The sequence below is a fragment of the Onychostoma macrolepis genome, chromosome 02 (assembly GCF_012432095.1).
Source record: "Onychostoma macrolepis isolate SWU-2019 chromosome 02, ASM1243209v1, whole genome shotgun sequence".
NCBI classification, from domain to species: domain Eukaryota; kingdom Metazoa; phylum Chordata; class Actinopteri; order Cypriniformes; family Cyprinidae; genus Onychostoma; species Onychostoma macrolepis.
Window position 1 is genome coordinate 33489277 of NC_081156.1, and position 24762 is coordinate 33514038.

At 35.3% G+C, this 24762-nt stretch overlaps 1 protein-coding gene across 2 annotated transcripts in view; it reads right to left on the reverse strand.

Moving 5' to 3' along the window:
* ranbp3b (RAN binding protein 3b) overlaps window positions 1-23187 on the reverse strand; it is a 28039-nt gene extending 4852 nt beyond the window's left edge. The window contains exons 1-13 of one of the 2 annotated variants that reach the window (XM_058752526.1): window positions 23124-23187; window positions 20398-20453; window positions 18786-18822; window positions 15427-15513; window positions 15206-15277; window positions 13023-13088; window positions 12133-12234; window positions 4137-4237; window positions 2587-2706; window positions 2363-2460; window positions 2198-2273; window positions 1734-1830; window positions 221-345 (exon numbers count right to left, since the gene is read on the reverse strand). In XM_058752526.1, the coding sequence (XP_058608509.1) occupies window positions 221-345; window positions 1734-1830; window positions 2198-2273; window positions 2363-2460; window positions 2587-2706; window positions 4137-4237; window positions 12133-12234; window positions 13023-13088; window positions 15206-15277; window positions 15427-15513; window positions 18786-18822; window positions 20398-20453; window positions 23124-23145 (1059 nt within the window). In that variant the 5' untranslated portion in view covers window positions 23146-23187. Of the gene's footprint in view, window positions 1-220; window positions 346-1733; window positions 1831-2197; window positions 2274-2362; window positions 2461-2586; window positions 2707-4136; window positions 4238-12132; window positions 12247-13022; window positions 13089-15205; window positions 15278-15426; window positions 15514-18785; window positions 18823-20397; window positions 20454-23123 lie in introns of both variants that reach the window. The other variant, XM_058752520.1, reaches the window with a different exon arrangement.
* Between the last annotated feature and the right edge of the window lie 1575 nt (window positions 23188-24762).

Here is a 24762-nt window from a genome sequence, read left to right on the forward strand (position 1 = left end):
GTGAATATACTGTAAAACGTAATTTATTCCTGTGATCAAAGCTGAATTTTCAGCATCATTACTCCAGTCTTTAGTGTCACATGATCCATCAGAAATATTATATATATAAAAAAACTGCAGCAGATTATTTGACAAATTATTTAGTTCTGAACTCAGAACATTCTTTAAATTGTGGACTATAAGCCAATGCATTTTCATGCTATGCTGAACGTCATCTCACCTGTAAAACATTGCTCTCCGCCTCCTCTCCTGTACGGACCTCTACTTTCTCCAGAATGCACTTCTTGGCAGTGGCTTTGGTGTACGCGGCTGCCGACTCTTCCAGAGACTCCGTTACACTGTGATCTGACATACACACAGAGAGAAAAGCATCATTTCAACAGCTCACAATGAACTGATTGTAGCAAACATGCCTATTATGGTGAATGCTTAGCTCAAAATATTAATTATGGCATGACAACACTGATTGATAATCCTAGAGCATCTAGTCACATAATTTAATATTCAATAAGCCAAACAATCAAAGTGCGATTCTGGTATAACCAATGTCAAGATTCAACATGCAATTAGGAGTCAACATCATGTTCTTATCAATGATCAATTCTCACTGAAAACAAATTCATCAGAACAAAGCATCAAAACAATAACCAATTTGAAAACATGACCATGGAGATAAATAAAGAAAGAAAGAAAGAAACCCATCCATCTATCCATCCACTCATCACCTTAAATTGTTCATATTTATACAATTGACCTATCGATAAGCCCCGCCCCCCCTTAGTTACTGTTGCTCCCTCGGACAAACAAACGGAGTTGCTCACTGTCTTACAATGACAGCTACAGTGTGAAAACCTTGTCCCACGATGTTTTTGCACAATTTTGGACACAGAAGGCCACCAAATGGGAATTAAATATTCCGTGGAAGGATTTATAAAATATTTAAAAATAAATACGGTGGGTAACTCGAAGCAAGGGTTTACAGATCAATGTAAGCGGGAGAAGTCTCATATTACGGTCGGTCATCACGATCGCGGATGACAACATGCAGGATCAACACTGTTCATGTATCACAGGGTACGATTAAATTAATGTACATTTAACCAGTTTAATATGGAGAGGCACTGAAATGTAGACCTACTTTGTGTGTTTTTGACCTACACTGGACAAGAAGCGAGAACAGTCCGCTATTTAGGTTTGTACGTTAGCATGGACTCACTAACTTTAACGTTAGCTAGTTTTAGCCAGAGATACCTTGCTAAAGCACAAGATAACATTAACGTTCTGCTTGAGCAGATGAAGACTGTAACTTTCCGTACATAAAGCGCAATTTTGTGGCAAAAACATGGACATGATCTGTCGTTTTTATCATATTGTTTACTATATTTATTTATTTGGCCAGTGTCGTTGTGGGTCTTGGTTATTTTGCTGTTGTAAGACCTTTGAAATAACAGAAATCATTTGGCGAAGTGATATGGTCATGTAATGCGGTCAAGAGCTGCCTGGAACTACTTCGCCGTGCGTTTCCCTGAAAATAATTGCACACCTTAGAACGTTCGTCAGCCAATCAGATTCAAGCATTCAACGGCCCTGTAGTATGTATGCATGTATGCATGTATGTATGTATGTATATATATATATATATATATATATATATATATATATATACATATATATACACACACATATATACACATACATATACACACACACTCTGTGAAATGCTGTGCACCTACTTTTCTCAGGTGTGGCCTCTTGTGATGACGGCTCAGACGCTGGAGCTGAACTGTCTTTAGTGGCCTCGACTGACGCCTCGCCTCCTTTTGGGGGGCTCTGAAAGAGTTTGCACACAAAACTCTCTTTATACACCTCTGAAAATCCATTTACTGTTGTCTGCGGAAATATTTTAAGAAATAGTTCTCCCAAAATAATAAAAAACCTAATAGGTTATTGTCTGTTCTTAGACTTACAATAGACTTTTTGGAGTCACTTCCTACTTTAACTGTATGGAAAAGAGCAGCTTGGATTTTCCACTAAACTTTTTGAGGTAAAACAACAGTAGTAAATTATTTTTTTTATTTTTGGGTAAATTGTTCCTTCATACGCAACACTTAAAAGCTGAACAGTCTGTACAAAAAAAAAAATAAAAATGGGACAAAAAATGCATCGGTTGTCCAAAACTAGTCATCTATACACTCACCAGAACTCTCTCAGACATGTTCTGGCCAAAAACAAACTTGGAGCCTTTATCTGAGCTGTTGGTGGCATTGTTGGAGCTGCAAAAGCAAACAGAAGCAGATTTACAGGATGTAGAAGCCGGGCCAGAGAGAGCGAACAGATTCGCATGGATCTATTGAACTGTTACCTAGCGCTGCCCATGTACTGTAAGAAATAATTGGTGCTGCCAGACTGAGAATCTTGTGTGGAGTCTTTTGAGTCACTGGATGAGCTGTTTTCATCCAACTGCTCAAGAAAAACACAGTAACAGAATCTGAGAATAAACACAAACACTCTATGGGAACTTCTATCGTGCCAATTTGCTGCTTCGAATAAAGAATGAGACAAATGCAGCAGTGAGTCGGCGCTGACCTTCGCTCGCTCTTTGATATTCTGCCCGAACACAAATGATGAGTCCACCGCACTATCCTTCTTCTGACTGCTGTCGTCTTTCTGTCCACCTCCATTTTCTTCTCCTTCCTTCTCCCGCTTCTGCAAAGGAACTCAAATTAAAGCAGATCCGACGACAAGTCTATGGGCTTTTAGTAAAAAGTATTTTTATCAGGCTTTTGTGGCTCATATAGTATGAGAGCTTATGCAGGTTTTATGAAGGTTCATTTAAGACCTTAAGAACAATAAAAGAAAATTGAAGGAAAAAACTGAATGACTTTTGAATATGGTCCTTAAATGTAAATGTCTTGAATTAGCAACTCTTCAAAGTTAAAAAAACAAAAAAACAAACAGATTTCCATTATTTTTATTTTACAAAAAAACTTAATGAATAATAAAATAAATGATGGCCTGAATAGCTCTGCTAAAATATGGAAATAACTCTCTGAAATCAAGATACAAGTCCTGTTTTATGATAAATTGATGAAAATAAAGTGAGTTTATGATTAAAACAAGATAAAATTTCTGATGATTCAGAAAAATAAATTTTTGTTTAATTTAATTTTGTTCAATTTCTCAGAAAACAAGACTTCGTATTAGGGCTGTCATGATTCCTTGATTCTATTCGAGTATTCGATTTTTAAAAAATCCTCGATTTTATTTTGCCTGTGTCGAGTATTCGGCTAAATACCGGAAGTGGCGCATTTCACGGACGAGAATCCATGAAGCAGATTATTAGACCGTTTTCCAAGGCTGCATGATATATTAAACCCATTTAAAAGCCATAAAGAATAATGCTATTGTGAATGATTAATTATATGTAATTTATTAATTTAAGACTTTTCTGCTCTCTCAATTTTTGACTTTTTAGGCCTTCAATTGTGGAATTAAGACTTGAAGACCAACAGAAACCCTCTATGATATAGTGAGAAGATGGAGCTCATATTTAAGGAGGAAAAACAGCTCAATTTGATTCCGAGGTCCAAACTAAGAAAACATATTACATTTGGTGCAGATGCTGAGATTTATATGGCCAAAAAGTGATGAAATTCCGATGCTTGTAATGTAAATCCATGAGACAGTATAGGAAACTGTTTAATAAAATGATATAAATATCAGTTATCACTCTATATTTCCTAATAATGTCTTAGTAAGATGATATTTGCTAAGATTTTAGATTACAAATTGATTTATAGATTTACAAATATGAGTCACATTCAGTAAAATCTCATAAATCAATGAAAATGTAACTGTTCAGCACAATTATACCACATTACTGCTTATAACTAAAATGATTAACTCTCGAATGAACCTGCATTAATGCTGGAACTAGATCAGATTGTCTGTAATTTCCTACAGTCATATGTATTAGTCATCAGTTATGAATTACTAAGCACTCAGGCCATCTCATACATGAGCAATGATTTCAGGTGATGCTGATATTTACGATATGCTTTAAACAGGATGTAATTAGTTGTGTTTTTTTTATATCAAGCGTTTCCATCTCAGATGTTTGTGCTGTATGTCCTCACCGGTGATTTGTCCGAGCTCTCTGTGTTGTTCAGGAAAACAGATCGGCCCTCTGATGATGAATCTCCAAACTTCCCCACTCCATTTGTTCCACAGCTGGAGTCTGCGAGCAAAAACATTGGCATAAACTAACAGCATCACACTATCAACACACGTTTCCAGCTCGGGATAATACGGCTCTGAGTCATAAATACTAGTGGTCACCCCAAACCTCATCTAGTTGACACTAATATATCTAAAGAGCAAGGTGACTGATATAATGCTGATACACAGGAATAATAATGACAAATAGGGATGCACGATATTATCGGACTGATATCGGAATCGGCCGATAATGGCTTTAAATGCAAATATCGGCATCGGCCTGATATGAAAAATTATGCCGATATGTCTTGCCGATAAGAGGAATGGGTTAAATCACATGTGCTCAGGGTCTTGATCAATTAGATCACGTCAGCAGTGTCTCATTCTTGAAGCAAAGTTTTGTCTGAATGATGATTAGATTTACCCTAATGGATCGCTGCATTTAATCTATGAAAGCACGTACAGACGCGTTCGGAGTGTGATACAGTAAATAGTAATAGCATGTGCAGCGGCAGCAGTGACAGCCTCCCCAGAGTCCTAACGCCGTTTGGTAAGGAGTCTTAATCTGTAGGGAGCGCTGTTGGCCTACTTCTAATTAAATTAAAAGTAAAATAGCCTACACAAATAGCATTTAGACTGCGTTTCTGATTAAATAAAGCAGTTATTGATGTCATAAAATAATGAGTATGTTTTGATTTAATGGTCAGAAGCTATAGATTACATGGGGGAAAAAAATAATCACAAACATGACACTTGTAAATTAAATTTTATATATACTGATTTATTCATTAATGTGTAATATATTTTATTTTTTAAACAAATCATGAGCTCTAAAAGATTTTAACATTTTTTACAACTCTTATTTTAGACCATCTACAAATGTTAAATCTTAAAATAAAATTTTGGGGTTAACACTGCATATTTCTGGGGGGAAAAAATGCAGTGTTTGATAGTTTATTTATAGTTATTTTCAAAGCCTCAATGTACTGCTAAAAAAAAAACCTTCATTGTTTTTTATTTAAATCTAATAAATAAGTTCTTGTAAAAAAACTAACCAAAATTAAAATATTTTGCTTATAATTTCTGCACAGGAGAGACTTGTTTCCCAACAAAAGGAAATATAGCGGTATTGGTCAAAATGAATTAAAATATCGGCATATCGTGCATCCCTAATGACAAATGAGAAAAACTGCTGAAATAAACACTTATTCCCCACAACATTCACTCAAAACGCTATTACAACAATGAAACTGACAATATTTTCTGTTGACAAGACCATCTGTAGATTAAGAAAACCTTTTGTCCAATTCAATATTTGAAAAAGTAGTACACAGTAACTTTTTACCATTTAAGTATCACAAAAAAAATCTAATACAGTAATAATAATATTATTATTAATAACAACAATGTCTATACAATAAGTAAAATTAGAAGGTCTAAGAAATTTGTATATATATACAGTGGGTACGGAAAGTATTCAGACCCCCTTAAATGTTTCACTCTTTGTCAAACTGCAGCCATTTGCTAAAATCATTTAAGTTAATTTTTTTTCCTCAATGTTCACACAGCACCCCATATTGACAGAAAAACACAGAATTGTTGACATTTTTGCAGATTTATTAAAAAAGAAAAACTGAAATATTAGCTGTGTGGACTGGAATGGCCAGCAGAAGCTTGGTTTTGTGCTCAGTGACCCATTTTTGTGTTGTTTTTGAGGTTTGTGTTTGGATTATTGTACGGTTGGAAGATCCAAACATGGCCCATTATAAGATTTCTAACAGAGTCAGTCACTTATTGATTTTTTATCTGTTGGTATTTGATAGAATTCATGATGCCATGTGAATAAACAAGATGTCCAGGACCTCCAGCAGAAATATAGGCCCACAACATCAAAAATACAGCAGTACTGTATATTTCATTGTACACATGGGGTACTTTTTATCCCTGTGTTCACCAAACCCATCTTGAGTGTTTGCTGCTAAAAAGCTGATTTTTTTGTTTCATCTGCCCATAGAAGCCAGTCCCATTTGAAGTTCCAGTCGTGTCTGATAACTAAATATGCTGGAGTTTGTTTTTGGATGAGCGAGGAGAATTTTTCTTGACCCCGAGACTCAACTATTTTCTGCAATTCTCCAGCTGTGGTCCTTGGAGAGTCTTTAGCCACTCAAACACTCCTTCTCACCGCGCATTAGGACGATATAGACACGCGTCTTCTTCCAGGCAGTTTCGTAACATTTTATGTTGATTGGAAATTCTTAATTATTGTCCTGATGGTGGAAATGGGAATTTTCACTGCTCTAGCTCTTTTCTTAAAGCCACTTCACTAATTTGTGAAGCTCAATTATCTTCTGCTGCACATCAGAAGCATATTATTTGGTTTTTCTCATTGTGATGGATGATTAAGGGAATTTGGGCTTTGTTTTCCCTCCTGTTTATATTTCTGTGAAACAGGAAGCCATGGCTGAATAATTTCATGTTCATAATCACCCTGGTGCAAGGATACTATAGTTTTGAATTTTTAAATTAGTTTTTATTTTAATATCGTTTTCAAATTTCCTATAATTTCAGTTTTAGTTTTAGTTAGTTTCATTAATGGTTTTGTTAGTTTTAGTTTAGTTTTAATTTTGTGTACACATTTCTATTTAGTTTTTATATATTTCAGTTTCAGTTTTAATTTTAGTAATTATAGTTTAACAGAGTTAATGGACACTTCCAGTATAGACCAAACCCAGGCATTTAATTTTAGCAAAGTTGAATGTTTGTAGTTTACAGTTAATTCTTGTGCAAACATCTTAATAATGAAAATAAAATAATTCTTTACAATTAAAAAATAACAAAATAAATTGAAGAAACATGCCCTGTGTCCCAATGCAAATACTATCCACCCTATCTGCCCTAAATAGTATTAAAATGACTAATATCAGATAGAATTTAGCATGGACAGTGTGCACATTGGGACGCAGACATGTTCTTTGCAATCGTCATTGAAACTCTGTAAACTTTATTTTGTCCATCTGTGTTTTCAATGCATTAATTTGTTGGATTTTTGCACGAGCCACCGGTGCACACTACTGTATGTCCCGTCTCCCTCTATGAACGTATACAATAAGAAGAAACAATCTAAAATGGTTTGAAATCTCATACTACTCAAAAATAAATGCGATATGGTGATTTAAATGATGTTTGCACTTTGCTTTGACGAGCCGCTCCAGCGCACTCGCTTCAGATGAGCAACGCAATCAATCCCAGTTCAGCCCCTTTCACACAACACGGCCAGCAGTGAAAACACAGCGGCTATGGCTTTCTCTCGCTTTGGATGCATTTTATATAGTCAAGGCGGTGCTCGTGTCATGGACTCGAGGCTTAAGTTACCATAGTAATCGCAAAGCGTGACAAAATGACTCTTCACTAAAGTCAGCTGGTCCAAAACTAGTGATGCACCGAATGTTCGGCAACCGAAATTGTTCGGCCGAAAATGGCAAAAATCTCTTCGGTGTTCGGCGAATAAGCGAAAAGACCGAATAAATTGTACCGAACAATGACGTGACGCGATCAAATAGAGGCACGCACTAATGCAGCAAACACGTCTGCAGTGTGAAAGTATTTAAAACTGTCAGAGAAAGACGCAAAATAATTCCAAGCACGAAGCACCGACAGTTAGATGCTTAGCGCTGCATCTCATGTTTACGATGAGAAGAGGAAGAGGTGGTTGATGCTGGTTACTATGATGATTGAAATCGCGAAATAGCCTCAACTGATTAGTAAATAAACTGCAGAATGTTATGTTTTCTAATACAAGCAGGGATTGCATGTATTCAAACAGCGCTGCACGAGCTCATGGTGCCAGGGTTCAAAGTCCAAAGCGCGAGGAACATCTGCGTTAAAACACTGTAGCCTACTCGTCTTTTGCTCAGTAACATTTTTTTTTTAAAGACACATGACAATGTGATAAGTGCTACAAACATCTTCCCAAATTCGTAATGAGAATCATTTAAATATCTGCATGCTGTTGTCAACAAAAGAAGCACTAAAATCTTCCAGCGGGTTTCTGCCAAAATAAAGTCTAAGAAAAAGCAACAACTCCATCAACATTCATAAATGTTAGTATTGTAATTTTACTGTTGTTCTGTAAAGTAAAATAAAATAATAATAATTACCCTACAACAGCTCTATACATTTATTATAACATTCACAATAGTGTTCAAATTGGGATCTGTAGTATGTTTTAAAAGAATTCTCTTCTGCTCAGCAAGGCTGCATTTATTTGTACAGTAAAAAATACATGCCTGAATAATTTCATGTTCATAATCACCCTGGTGCAAGGATACTATAGTTTTGAATTTTTAAATTAGTTTTTATTTTAATATCGTTTTCAAATTTCCTATAATTTCAGTTTAGTTTTAGTTAGTTTCATTAATGGTTTTGTTAGTTTTAGTTTAGTTTTAATTTTGTGTACACATTTCTATTTAGTTTTTATATATTTCAGTTTCAGTTTTAATTTTAGTAATTATAGTTTAACAGAGTTAATGGACACTTCCAGTATAGACCAAACCCAGGCATTTAATTTTAGCAAAGTTGAATGTTTGTAGTTTACAGTTAATTCTTGTGCAAACATCTTAATAATGAAAATAAAATAATTCTTTACAATTAAAAAAATAACAAAAATAAATTGAAGAAACATGCCCTGTGTCCCAATGCAAATACTATCCACCCTATCTGCCCTAAATAGTATTAAAAATGACTAATATCAGATAGAATTTAGCATGGACAGTGTGCACATTGGGACGCAGACATGTTCTTTGCAATCGTCATTGAAACTCTGTAAACTTTATTTTTGTCCATCTGTGTTTTCAATGCATTAATTTGTTGGATTTTTTGCACGAGCCACCGGTGCACACTACTGTATGTCCCGTCTCCCTCTATGAACGTATACAATAAGAAGAAACAATCTAAAATGGTTTGAAATCTCATACTACTCAAAAATAAATGCGATATGGTGATTTAAATGATGTTTGCACTTTGCTTTGACGAGCCGCTCCAGCGCGCACTCGCTTCAGATGAGCAACGCAATCAATCCCAGTTCAGCCCCTTTCACACAACACGGCCAGCAGTGAAAACACAGCGCGGCTATGGCTTTCTCTCGTTTTGGATGCATTTTATATAGTCAAGGCGGTGCTCGTGTCATGGACTTGAGGCTTAAGTTACCATAGTAATCGCAAAGCGTGACAAAATGACTCTTCACTAAAGTCAGCTGGTCCAAAACTAGTGATGCACCGAATGTTCGGCAACCGAAATTGTTCGGCCGAAAATGGCAAAAAAATCTCTTTCGGTGTTCGGCCGAATAAGCGAAAAGACCGAATAAATTGTACCGAACAATGACGTGACGCGATCAAATAGAGGCACGCACTAATGCAGCAAACACGTCTGCAGTGTGAAAGTATTTAAAACTGTCAGAGAAAGACGCAAAATAATTCCAAGCACGAAGCACCGACAGTTAGATGCTTAGCGCTGCATCTCATGTTTACGATGAGAAGAGGAAGAGGTGGTTGATGCTGGTTACTATGATGATTGAAATCGCGAAATAGCCTCAACTGATTAGTAAATAAACTGCAGAATGTTATGTTTTCTAATACAAGCAGGGATTGCATGTATTCAAACAGCGCTGCACGAGCTCATGGTGCCAGGGTTCAAAGTCCAAAGCGCGAGGAACATCTGCGTTAAAACACTGTAGCCTACTCGTCTTTTGCTCAGTAACATTTTTTTTTTAAAGACACATGACAATGTGATAAGTGCTACAAACATCTTCCCAAATTCGTAATGAGAATCATTTAAATATCTGCATGCTGTTGTCAACAAAAGAAGCACTAAAATCTTCCAGCGGGTTTCTGCCAAAATAAAGTCTAAGAAAAAGCAACAACTCCATCAACATTCATAAATGTTAGTATTGTAATTTTACTGTTGTTCTGTAAAGTAAAATAAAATAATAATAATTACCCTACAACAGCTCTATACATTTATTATAACATTCACAATAGTGTTCAAATTGGGATCTGTAGTATGTTTTAAAAGAATTCTCTTCTGCTCAGCAAGGCTGCATTTATTTGTACAGTAAAAAAATACATGCCTGATTCAAGAAGGAGGTCTCAAAAATGGCCCAAAAATATTATTTTAGTAACTTATTAATTTTTAGTTAAATTTTGCTTTGTTGGTATAATGTCTGATAGAATGTTAAAAAAATGTTCAGTGTTAAGTAAATATTTTTAAATTGTTGTTTTGTAATTTATTTATTTATTTTTTGAAAAGCAGGACAAAACAGTAAAAAGCACATTTTGGATATTTAATTTATGCAGTGGTGACAAAAAAAAAAAATTAAAAAAAAAAATGGAAAAACAGGCCTGGGGAAAAAGAATGCGAAAAACCATGTTCGGTATTCGGCCTTCGGCCTTCGGCCCAGTGTTCCATTTTGTTCGGCTTCGGCTTCGGCCAAGAATTTTAATTTCGGTGCATCCCTATCCAAAACTTTTAGTTCTGTGTCTAACTCACTCTCATGTTGTTCTCGCACGTCAAGCACGCTTTTAAACGTTCGTGCGCTGTAAGGTGTGCATTATTATTATTTCCCATTTCATATTTTATAGTTATTTCCCATTTGGCGTCTTGTTTTTTAAATGCAAAAACGCATTCTCTGTGATTATAGGACGCAGCTCACGTGCATGAAGCGCCATCTATTTCCCTGAACAACCATAAGTCTGATTTTCTGGCACAGAATGAGAGCTTATTAAATCACGAACACGATTATTTATTTTTGCTAATTATTATTCTATTTTCGTTAGTTTTTCAGTTACTGTTGTTAGTTTCGTTTAGTTTTAGTTTTTCATTTATTTAGAAATTTTTATTTTATTTCAGTTTACGAAAATGTTTTTTGACCAATAGTTTTAGTCTTAGTTTCAGTTTTCGTTTACGAAAATAACCTTGCCCTGGTGTGCTCAAAATTGTGAATATGAATGGGAATATACTTCAGTGATATTTCACTCATAAGAATTTCTAGGGGTGCCAATAATTGTTTCCAACATTATTTGAGAAAAACATCCATTTCATAATGATATTTCCCCCCATTTTACATTCTTATTCTCCAATGAAAGGTTAGATTTTTGTGAATTTTTTAAATAAAATATCAAAAGGATTAACAATGCAGATTAATTTTCACAGCCTTCTTTGATCATGTTTACCAAGGGTGCCGATATTTTTGGCCATGACTGTATTAGTGCTGTCAAACGATTAATCGATGAATCGCATCCAAAATAAAAGTGTGTTTACATAATGTGTGTGTACTGTGTATATTTATTATGTATACATAAAAGCACACAGATACAGTATATATTTTGAAAGTATTTACATGTATATATTTATATTCATATAATTTATATTATATATTTATTATACAAACATAAAATTTTTCTTAAATATATACATGCACGCGTTTGTATTTATATGCACATAAATATACACACGCATATATGAACAAAGCCTTTTATTTTGGATGTAATTAATCGTTTGACAGCTCTACTAATATATATATATATATATATATATATATATATATAAAACCTATAAATAACCTAATCTATGGTTAAAACTTTAAAAAATAAATGAGATAAAATATGAGATTACACTTTGAAAGATTGATGAAATTGTTTAATGAATTCTTTTGGATTAAACAGGCTTCTTGCTGTTTTAGCTTGAACTTGGAAAAGAAGAAAAAAAAAAAAAAAAAAAAAAAGGGTTTTGTCTTAGATTTACATATCTGTTCTCAACACAAATGAGCCTGAAATGTGGTTCTCTACAGAACAGTCTGAGACCTCCGTGGATTCTGTTGCTGTGAAAGGCAGCAGTGAGCATTATGGGAGATGTACGTACTGGTCTTGACGGGTTCTGTGAGGGTTTTGGCCGGAGGCGCCTGTAGAACAGCTGGTCTCAGAACACTGCGCTGCTGTTCTTTGGGCTTCTGACTGGGAACGCCTGGAAAACAACCTACTAACGGATTGAATCAGAAACCAAACACCGCAGCATAACAGCACACACCAATGTCTGATGATCAAATAAAAAGCCTTAATTGTAATTCTCATGCAATGAGATGTTCTAAAATATGGAAAAGCTTTCTAAGTTTGTGCTGTTATAGTTAACTAAAACTAATAATCTTTAACTATAATTAAATAATAAATCTAAAAATAATTGTTAAAAAAATAATAAAAATAATTGTCTTCCATAATTGAAATAAAGCTAAAATAAAGTCTAATAAATATTAGATTAAAAATGTAAACGAAAAATAGAAACTAAAATTACTAAAACAATTAAAAAAATTAAAGCTAAACTGAAATGTTAAAAACTAATAAAAAGACAAAAGCTCCAATTACTAAAATAACAAAAATGAATACAAAGCTAATTAAAAAAATATAAAAATGAATCAAAATATTGATAAATATCAACATTAATAAGTGCTAGAATATGTAATATTAAAGTATATAATAATAAAAATATAAAATTGTATATACTATTAAAATGACACTATTTTATATAATACCTCATAAGAAGAGCTAAACATTGAAGCAAATGATCTTAATCTATTTAAGGAGCTTTCAAACTCACAAGATGACATTTTTAAAAAAGTACTGAAAGAGGAAGCTTTACAGTCAGACCCACTGTGACTAATTTCCCTAATCTTTCCTGCTCTAAAGAGCAGATTCATGTGTTGCATTTGTGTGTGTAGATGCAATAAAAGGTTCAAAGCAGGAATGAGTTGATCTTACCTGCGCTTGGGGCCTGGCCATGAATGAGTGTGGGAGGTTTCAACCTGAACCCGACAGGCTTCTCTTCTGAGACGGACAAACAGAAGCATACACATTAAGATGATAAACCAAACATCCCTAACGCATGACCAGATAAGAGATCTCAGATAAACAAACACTTAAAAGTTAATTTGTAACGCATGACAATGCATTGCTGCCTCAAACACATCAGTCAAGAATAAAACACTGCAATTAAGGCATTTTCTATGCAAGTTAAAAGGACATCTGATGTTTTTGTCAGAAATGAGAAAAGAAGAAGAAAAAAAACAGTCTAGTACCGTTTAAACATTTTTTTAGATGTATACGGCTTCATATTTTCACAAAACAGCAGGCAGTATGCATTATATACACCACACAGTATACACTAGTAATTCAAAGGGCCACTGTGCTTCATCTCTACAGCCTCATAACAGCTCTGACCACTTCCTGTTAGACCTTAGTCCCCCCACAGGCCTCTGGACTTGTTTTAGCACATTCCTGACAGTAGCCGATACACATTTGGGTTTAGTGCGCTTGGCTGGGTTTGTGCTCTTTCGAAGAGAGACCAAAATAGAAAGCTGCCTTCAGATGCATGCACTGCCATTTACATTACTCTGTGTAACACGTTATCTAATGCACCCCATTAATAGATGAAGAAATCTGATTTGATGACCAAACAAACAATACGGCTTTATTTAGACAGGCAGGAAAACGTATCCATTTCAAATTTGTTTAGGTGTTTTTTTTGTCTGTATAAAAAAAAGGAAAGAAAGAAATCTGATGTTTACTAACCCCGTCCAAACCACATCCACATGTGAAAAATGAAAACTGTGGACAGTCACTCCTGAAGATCATATTTGAAAACCAAATTGGATGTGTGCAGCGTAAACAAAGCCCAAGACTGTCAAACATGACAAAAACTGTGGACGGCCGCAGAACCCTGTAAATTACACTGAGTAACAGATGTCCTAACCGAGACTGACGTGACGAAGCATCTAGTGACAGGCAAAATAAGCAAAAATGTATTTTTATATTTTGATTAATATAACTGCAAACAGTTTTTAAAGCTGAAAACTACTCTAAAAGCCCTATGACTTCAGATAATGTTTAAATATAGGTGGCCTATGACAGATTTAAAGATTTATGAATTTGTATTTCTTATTTGACCAGTCGATTACACTGAAACTTGAGTAAAAACATTTTTTCCGATCCAAACAAAAAAGAAAGGCCAGTTCTGGTTTGTATTTCTATTGCACGGTGACTAGTAGCTCCACCCACTGTGAAATTTCACTGGTCCAAAACCCTCCTCCACAGCTGCATATTAAAGATCCTATGTTCTGATTGGTTGATAATCTTTGGTATGGATGGAAAAATTACTTGACGTGGGACACATCATGATTGGTTTAGACACAGTGTTAAAGGATCATGAAACCCAGACTACTTTTTCTGAGATTTTAGCTGAGGTGTTTGTGTTGCACATCATAGAAGACAATGTAAGCATAATTTTAACTGTTGGAGAAAACTGGTTAATTAAGCTTTTTTGCACTATTTTCATCTTCCGGGTTTAAAATCGTGTCACAATTTGTGATGTGGCAATGGCCTACAGTACATCGATGATGTGTCTTTTCAATTATTCATGAGACTGTGTGTTCTTATCCAATGAGAAGATGCTTTGCTTAATTATTCACAACAGCATGTGTTGATTTGCTATGACAGATGCTTCAGACTGTGACATCTGTGACTGAGATCGCACACATTAACTGAGAGAAACGTTCATGGATCGAAGGAGAGCGTTTGTTTTTGCCTTATAAGACTTCGGTACAAACGCGATTCATTCACTTAGTGAGTGTAACCGTTTTTACAGCTCCGTGACACAATCCGTCAAAAGGCTTATATAAACGCCACAGAATAAGCCTTAAAAGTTATCAGAGGTGCAACAGCGCGTTCATATATACTGTATGTTTTCGATACAGAGTGCAAATGGCTGTGCATTTATTTGTGTTTTTAACTCGATGGGTGTAAAATGAAACTGTCTGAAACTGAAGCTGTGTGTGTTTTCTGTCGCCCCTCTTCCCCTCCGCTCCATTTTTTTGGAGTTTCATGACCCTTTAAGTTTAAATCTTTATAGTCGCCAGAAAAGGATTGAAAAGGCGGCTGATTCTTACCTGGTTCCGAGTCTGAATTACCAGTTGGAGACTGGCATAAACTTGAGGGCATAAAGATATTATTCTTGGGAACTGTTGCAGGAAACAAAGAGAGCACGAAAGAAAGAGAGGATCAGATGGGAGTGTCTAACCTTCAGTAAAAATCAGTCAAAAAATACTCCAAACTGTTCAAAGTGAACAGTGCCAATCCATTGCAGTGACAAGGATCGCTGTAGACTCACCTGAATGTGACGGGGGGAACTGGGTCAGAGATGAGGTCCTCTCTCTCTTTACCGGAGGACAGTACTCGCCATCATCTCGATCTGAATCTGGAGAACATAATTCAATCAACAGATCAATCAGAAACTAAAACTAGGATCACTAAAATTCAGGACACAGTGCAGAGAACTGAAAATGACAGATTAAAATTAGCCTTTTGCAATAACTAATTCTATTCTAATAATATTCAAACTATTTTTGTGCAATTATACTGACTTCTACCTTCAACTGATGTGACTTTAGAAATTACAAAATAAGGATGCAGAAGATGTAAAAATAAAGACATCTGCATAGGAAAACATATTACATTTATTAAGTCAATAAATGCATTATTGACTTAAAGAACGGTTTACCAAAAAAAATACAAATTTGCTGAAAATGTACTCACCCTCAGGCCATCCAAGATGTGGATGAGTTAGTTTCTTCATGAGAACAGATTTGGAGAAATACAGCATTGCATCACTTGCTTACTAATTGATCCTCTGCAGTGAATGGGTGCCGTCAGAATGAGAGTCCAAACAGCTGATAAAAACATCACAATAATCCACACCACTCCAGTCCATCAGTTAACTTCATTTTGTGAAGCCAAAAGCTGTGTGTTTGTAAGAAACAAATCCATCATTAAAGTGTTTAAACCGTCGCTTCTGGGCAAAATACGAGTCCATAATTCATAACGCTTCCTCCAATGAAAAAGTCCATCTCCTGTTGTCTCTCACATCAAAATCAACCGATATATTTGTTTAGAGCTGTTTTGGCTTGTAAACTGTGCTTGATATGTACAGATTTCTCTCCTGATTCAGACAAGATGACTTTCTCACAAGAGAAAGCAATATTATGGATAGGGCAGGGCTCCAGACTGTGACTATTTTTTCTGCCGGTGTGAGTACATTTTGTGAGCAGTCGCACTGGCGCGACCGCCGTGTTGTTCAACTCGTGTTTCCATTTCTGTTGCATATGAGAAACATCACACGGCAAACGAAACAAAAGCGTAACAAAATCCCGCTACTCATTTGAGCTGCACAGCGCAGACCGTTTATCAGCTTGGACCGCGACACAAACAAACTTGTCCGAGTCAGAAGAGCTTTACTCGGGAAACAAAGTTGATTTCGCGGCACTGTTACAAGTACAGCACGGCGAGATCCAGTGAGAAGCATTTGAATTCACTACACAATTACTGCAAAATGTAGTGAGATGCATTACAATTCTGCACAGAATTCACTGCTATAAACAGATCAAACAGCACTGACGTAGAAAGCCAGAAGCAGTTACGCCAACTATAACCATGGTGTTGTGGCAAAAATAGTCGAATGTTATTACATTATTCATTTCAGGGTTTGTACAGCCTTTTGAGAGAGAAATTCAAGCAATTTTCAATGGTTTTCAAGCATTTCACACAACTGTTTCCTGTGCTTTAAAGCTCCAAAATAATCCAATTTGAATGTTATTTTCAATGGAATGACCAAAATATACTGTGGTGTACAAACACTTATGTAAAATTTAAAAAATACATCAAATCACCATTAGGCTATAACCTGTAGATAGCAGCAGAGGAGCACTTATTGGCTTATAAGTCATTCATACTTTTTCCTTTATATTTTGAAATTATAAAATAATTATAAAATCACTATTATAAAATATCAAATCTTCAAGAAATCAGATTTTGTCAGTTTTGCTCTTTTTTTGTGTGTGACGTAAGAAAGTCACAAAGTGCTTTGAAAAAATTTTCTTCAATTTGCAACTAAATCGCACACAATCACTGAAGTTGTTGGTCAGTTCCATATAAGACTATTGAAGAATAATGGTACATTTAATAAGAGTACAATATATACTTTTTAGATTTTGTACATGTTACTGTTGTTAATAAAATTAATTTTGTAAGCTTGCCAACTTAAAAGAACTCAATTAAAAGAATACTGCACATTGTAATTTCTATGAGTTAAGTCTATTTATTATCAAAGCATTTGTCAGTAATAGTTCAAATGGGGCATGTATGTGAATGATTGCACAGCAGGCTGATTTAAGGTGCACCCCTACATTTTTAGGCTTGTGCTCCTAAAAAGTTTCAGCCAGGGGCTACAGTGCTCCTAGTAAAAATAGTTAGTCTAGAGCCCTGGGATAGAGGATTCGTTTCAAGTTAAAAACGTCTTGATGGATTTGTTTCTTGAAAACATGCAGTTTTTGGCTTCATAAGATGTTAACTGATGGACTGGAGTGGTGTGGATTATTGTGATGTTTTTATCAGCTGTTTGGACTCTCATTCTGACTACACCCATTCACTGCAGAGCATCCATTGGTGAGCAAGTGACATGATGCTAAGATTCTCCAAATCTGATGAAAAAAACTCTACATCAGGGAGGACATGGGGGTGAATAATGTTCATTTTTGGGTTAACCATTCCTTTAAATCAGACAATGACCTCCAAATAACTCTCAAACCGGCGTCTGGATGATACAAGCACATCTGCATTCTACAATATATTTCATGAGACGTTGTGTTAGTGTCTCACTGTCTACATCTCATCACATATCATATACAAGTTCCTTTTCAGCAAAACATCATCATCAGTGGGTGTTTACATAAAATATTAAAAACTTGAATCGTTGCATGTGAACAATGTGTTTGCTCCACATCAAGGTTTCTGTTATCGGCTGTTGAAGGTTTTATTTTTAGAGTAACAAATAGGGCATTTTATGATATTTTCGGAGACTATTATGATGCATTAAAAATTGTATTGCATTAAACCCCAAAATAATCTCACAACTTTTTACACACTCTTAAGCATGCATCACAATTTTAGGCACCAAAAATAAGACAGATATTGGCCAAAAAATTAACAGAAACTTTAACAGATTCAATAAAAGAAACTGACATAGAGCAAAAGCAGATTGCATGTGAAGCTGTCCAGGTTTAAAAGAGTGCACAGCAATTTAACATAAGTCTATTGCAAGAATACTGCAGTCAATATGCAAACATGATCATAATTTAAATTTAAAATTCAATACATTTTTGTATTTTCCAAGACACTCCTCTGGAATACTGATTGATAAAGACCGCATACATCCATTTGTCTAACCCATGCATTTATAGACAGTGAGAGTAACATCTCAAGCAATATATTGTGAGGAACAGATGTGCTTTTGTAATACACAAATCAGTTTGTTTTCTGAATCACTTTTGGTTCTGTTTTTGGCACATCATAAAACAGGTTATCAGAAAAAAGCAAGTGCACTGGGAAAAATAGTTTGTGTAAAGTCCACAATTTTTAGCAGCCAATAATTTTTACTTTGGTGCATCACTAGAAACAAATTTTTTTCAAACTTACCGTCCCCGTCCTCCGCACTCGACCCATCTGCGGATCTCTGGAACAGGCAAAAACATAAATAAATTCATTTGGTCACACAGAACTGGACTACCTCACAGAGAAACACACTGTACAAAGGAAAACAACATCTTTAACAGCCCCATTTTCAAATAATTTCTCACCAGAGCCAAAACGATCCCGCTGAAATGCTGAGCTTGTTTAATTTGTTTAAACTGCTTCGGGGAAATCACATTTTGAGGGTGATTTGTATCTGTGCTAGTCAGTCGGCAGCTGAAATTCATCTCAATACCAGCCAAACTGGCCAGCTGAGTTGGTGAAATTACTTGCCAATGCTAAAATTTGGCAGGAACCAGGCGAAACTTTCATGCTGTGTTTATTGAAAAATGTCTGTTTTGTAATTGTAATAAAACTCAAAGCTAAATTTAATATTTCCCAGTAAGTGTCTTTCATCATAACATCCTCAGGTTATTATGGGAAAGGGGTTTGTTTTGATGGCAACTACAAAATTCACAATGTCATGGCTTCTAAAAACAGCAGTTAAATCTGAAACATATCATTTCTAAGCCACCAAATGGAAATGCAATTCCAACCAATGGCTTGAGTTTGCAGTAGGACTTCCTTTTGGATGAGAGAATGGTGGACAAGTGTGTTTAAAACTAGTTTTTGCAATGCTGTTTGGTGCCTCTAGCAGAGCAGAAATTACACAATGCCATTAAAGCTGGAGACGGACCGATAGTCGGTTTTATCAATATTTTAAGGGACAGTTCACTCAAAAATAAACATTGTCATTTACTCACTCTCAAGTTGTTCCATACCTGCATGAGTTTTTCTTCTGTTGAGCACAAAAGATGATATTTTGTAGAATGATGGTAACCAGACAGCTGATGGCAGCCATTTACTTCCATAGTATGGAGAAGAAAAAAATACTATGGAAATCAAAGGCTACCGTCAACTGTTTGGTTGCCAACATTCTTCAAAATATCATCTTCTGTGTTTAGAAGAAAGAAACTCATACAGGTTTGGAACAACTGACAATTTTCATTTCTGAGTGAACTACTGCTTTAGGCATTCATTATTAAATGGATATTAGCTTTAAAATATTGGGCACATCAATGAATTGCACCATCTATAAATGCTGTTTCAAGAACGGTGACTCTAATGTAATGCATTTCATGTTTTGTTTGTTTAGTAGTTGTTTTTGTATAATTATTTTTAGTAAACAATAAAGAGCCAGAACAGGTGTCTATTTCTTTTTTTACTGAGTTGGCCTAAAAACACAGTTTAGAGATGAGGATGGTCAACCAAAACACTCAAAACACTGGACTTGCTTGTCGTTTAATTATATTGTTCATTTGAAAACATAACACTTTGTCAATTTATTTTTCCCATTGTTAATTTTATTGTTCTTGCTGCTGCTAAAACGATAAATATCAGTTCTGCATATTGGTTACTGGATATATAAACAAATAATCAGCACTAGTTGTTTGTATACTTGCATACATACGTAAATAAATATTGTTTTCCAATTACAGTCGAGGCAAATGTTGCAAGAAATAAAGAAAACATATGGGTTTGAGAATTTTTTAATGAATTATTCCTTGAGTGAACAAACCTTCTGTGCTTTGTCCTTCTGAAACACAAACACTGGAGGAGCTATGGCAGGCTTCTCTGTTAAAAAGAAAAACAAAGAAAATTAGCAGGAAACAGGGCTCAAACAGATACGATCCCCATATGCCTCTCCAAAGTCCTACATTAAGCTGGTGTTTCAACTCAATTTTTAATTTAACTAAGCAAGAAAACAGCTCAGCTGTGATGTACCAATGTTACAGTTCTCATCGATCCAAGTTTCCCCCCTACATTACACACAAATATCCAAAGTCACAAGATAATCATTCACAAAATAGGTCATTTCCTAAAATGGTTTATTTGAGGATAGAGCATGACGCAAACTGACCAAAAGCATCCAAAGCAAATGCTTAACGTCATATCTTAGTTTAACAACCACAGATCAGAACTATCCACGCCTACTCGGTCAATTTTAAAGTGACTTCCCACTGTGTTAAAGGCAAAAATCAACTGACAGCTTTGCCTGTAGATAATAAAACAAAGAAATGGCAAGCAAAACACTGAATTAAACATGCAATTTTGTAGAGAGAATGAAATAGTATTTCCTTGTACAATACACCATAATAACAGTGACTTCGAAAAGTCATTTTTACAGTGTTGATAAGGGGGTCTGAGGCATTTGTGTCATGCATAAAAAAATACTCGTTAATAATTATAAAATAACTAACACATAGCCTCCAGTAGCTTATTGTTTAAAAAAAACAACAACAACAATTTGACAAATGTTCAATAAATACCCACATTTATTAATCCAAAAATATAAATAAAACTTGCAGCAAGTTAATAACTGCAGCATTTTACAGAAATGCTACATTAAATAATCATAAAGAACCAAATGAAAGGAAAACAATCTCTGTTATAGAGAGGAAACCACAATTAGATGCAAATAAGGTGTGCATTATGCTAAGTAATTTTTAAGTGCCATTGCACTTGAAGTGCTGAATGCAAAAGTCACCAAATGATTAAATATTCTAATAATTTCATATGAGCAACTAGCATGGCACTAGTTTGATTCCCAGAGAATGCATGAACGAATACAAATGTAAACATTCAATGCATATCGCTTTGGATGAAAGCATCTCCCAAATGCATAAAAAATACATTATTAAATGTTGTTCAATTGCATTGAAAAGCCGTATCAACCAACCTCTAGTTTTTAAAAAAGCAACCTGTAGTATGTCCTTGCCATCACAAGCCTCTGGTAATCTGATCGAATGGGGTTAGTAACCAGTCCCTGCAAGCCAAACACTCTCTAAACAGTGTTGTCAAAGAAGTTATCTTATTTCTTATCTCACTTCAAGCCAACCAATAAAACCCCAGACACTTCTGGCTCAATTAAAAGGCTTTAAAATGATCGTCATGCTTCGTAAATAAACAAAAGACACATGATCTGGCTGACACGTCTGATATTTTTAGCTGCAGGACTTTGACAGTAACAAAACTTGAGGCTAATAAAACAATCATTCATAAGGAAGAGTACAAAGCCCGTTTAAGATGATTTGCAAACCACTAAAGAGTGCAATAGCACACGTGCATCTGTTAACAGCTGCTTTCCTCAAAACAAATCACAGTCATCTGGGTGGCTCATAGTCATCTGGGTGGCTCATTCAGCACTGTAAACCCGTGCACATCACTGTAATTAGGTCAAGGGGTGAGGCATCCACCGATGGGTGATCTCACCACTCAAGGCTGCTGTATTAGAGGACGTTAGAGCCCTAAAGGGGGGAAAATCATGTGTGCATGGGGTTGCATTTCACCCCGGGCCAGTAGGAGGGTGGGCGGGCCTGCATTAGCACAGGCAGCGGAGCCGGGTAATGCCACAAGCCGCGAGAGCGGCACCGACAGCCGGCTTGCCCGTCAACGAAGCACCGCCACCTGCTCCGGACTCCGACTACAAATCGATGCATTTATTGGAATAACGTCAAAAAAAGAAAAAAGACGACCGTGCATCCAGAGCAGGTCGAAACCAACCACGAGTTGAGCAACTCACTAACGTTAAGTTACCCCACCCACCATTTGCTTTCGTTTCGTTTGTGTATATGTTTAATTTTTAAGCATTGGACTGTCTCAATAAAGAAGAATAAATAATTAAATATCACTTCACTGATCCTGACAGGCTAAAGATAGACGTCTAAGCCCATAAGCCACGATTAGAATAAAACTACAAGAAAGAGATATCCCAACAGTGTTCATTTAGAGGCATAATACAGAAAACCGAACACATTTCTGCCACCTATTTGAAATACTGAACTGCATGCTAAAGATACATTTGTTAATCCTTAATGCAATAGCACGCTCATAGAAAAGCGTCATTCTTGAATCCCTTGTATTTACGCGTGAAATGAATTATTATTTTACAGCGAGCGCGCGGATGTGTTGCACGCGAGCGCATCGGGGGGGAAGCGCGTGCGTTTCCACCCGCCTAAAAATCAAAAAGAGAAACACACCGAGAGGTTAGTCCGTTAGCTGCACAACACACTCACATACACACACGGTCTGTCAGTGCGCTGCTTAGCCCGCGAAGCTAACACACTCATCGGCTAACTTGAGCTAAAACATCCACACACACTCCCGCTCAAAGCCGCGAAAGCGCGCAGACCGGGTCACAAACACGCGTGGCGCTCTCACCGACGCTATTATGGCGCGTACGGCTCATGGTGGCGGTTTATTTGCTTTATTTTACTCATTTTGCGGATTCACACGGTTGCCTACCTTCGTTCGCCAAGTCCGCCATTTTACTTCTCCGTGCACACCCACAATGCACCGCGGCACTAGTGCGCTTTATTTCACAGAGCAGCGGTACTTGAAATACATTTAAATTTTGAACATAAGTCATTTTTTACACGAATCTTTACCATTTTACGTATCAGTAATGTCAAAAACTAATATTATAATAACATCTAGTTAATAATCACTCTAAAATATTGTAACTATTTGTAAATTACCCAGTAGCCTATGTCTTGTTGCTTGTATTAACAATATTAATTACTATTATAAAAACGATTAACATATTACACTGCGTAAAAATTAGGCTATTATAATATCAAGTTATTAATTGTTTTACTATTTAAACATTATTTTCATTTATGTATTGTTGCATCCACTAACAATATCAAATCCTATTATAAAAAAAGATCTTAACAATGCCTAATTATTAATGTAATAGGTACCACAGTTATTTTAATATTTGTAAATAATTTTCCTGTCTTGTTGCTTCTATTGACAATATTAATTAAATAACGATAATAATAAACTAGTGTCTTATTGTAAGTTTAATTAAGCTTAATGATTACTTGTTTTATTAGTAATATCTTACTAGGCACTATTATTTCTGTTTTATTCTATTACAGAACTATTTTGTTGTGTGAATCATTTTGATTCCTTTTTTATTTATATGTTTTTTCTTCTTCTGCTAATTTAATATTTTATTTTATGTATGTATATAGGCTATAATTAATAAATAACTATTATTTCTGTTTATTCTATTTGTAGTAATGAAATATAACCACTAGATGGCCAAGTTTGTCAAGGCTGTGTCTTATGAACTCTACAGACGGACTTGATGTTTGGCCTTAACTTCACTTTGATCTTTTACATTTTTTTTTTTTTTTTAAATAGGTCTACATTTTTCATTTTAATTTTAGAATTAAGTTTAATGTATTTGATATTTTATTTGATTGTTAGTAATTGATTACTTTAAAGTCTTTGATGTGTTTTTGTTTATATGTGACCCTGGACCACAAAACCTGTCTTAAGTGTCAATTTTTCGAAATTGAGATTTATATATCATCTGAAAGATGAATAAATAAGCTTTCCATTGATGTATGGTTTGTTAGAATCGGACAATATTTGGCTGAGATACAACTATTTGAAAAATCTGGAATCTGAGGGTGCAAAAAAATCTAAATATTGAGAAAATCACCTTTAAAGTTGTCCAAATGAATTCTTAGCAATGCATATTACTGACCAAAAACGACGTTTTGATATATTTACAGTAGTAAATTTACAAAATATCGTCATGAAATATGATCTTTACTTAATATCCTAATGATTTTTGGCATAAAAGAAAAATCTATAATTTTGACCCATACAGTGTATTTTTGGCTATTGCTACAAATATACCCCAGCGACTTAAGACTGGTTTTGTGCTCCAGGATCACATATGTAATAAACTGCAGACTATGTTGCAGGTTCAGAGAATAAGAGAAAACGGAGAGTTCTGATTAACAGCAATTGTGCTCAATCAACTTCTGTTCATGATAAAGACGTTTTTCCCCATGTTGCACATGAACCCTGAACCCATCAACTTTGGATAAAGTCTATTAAATGGCAAGCAACCGTGCTTAATAGA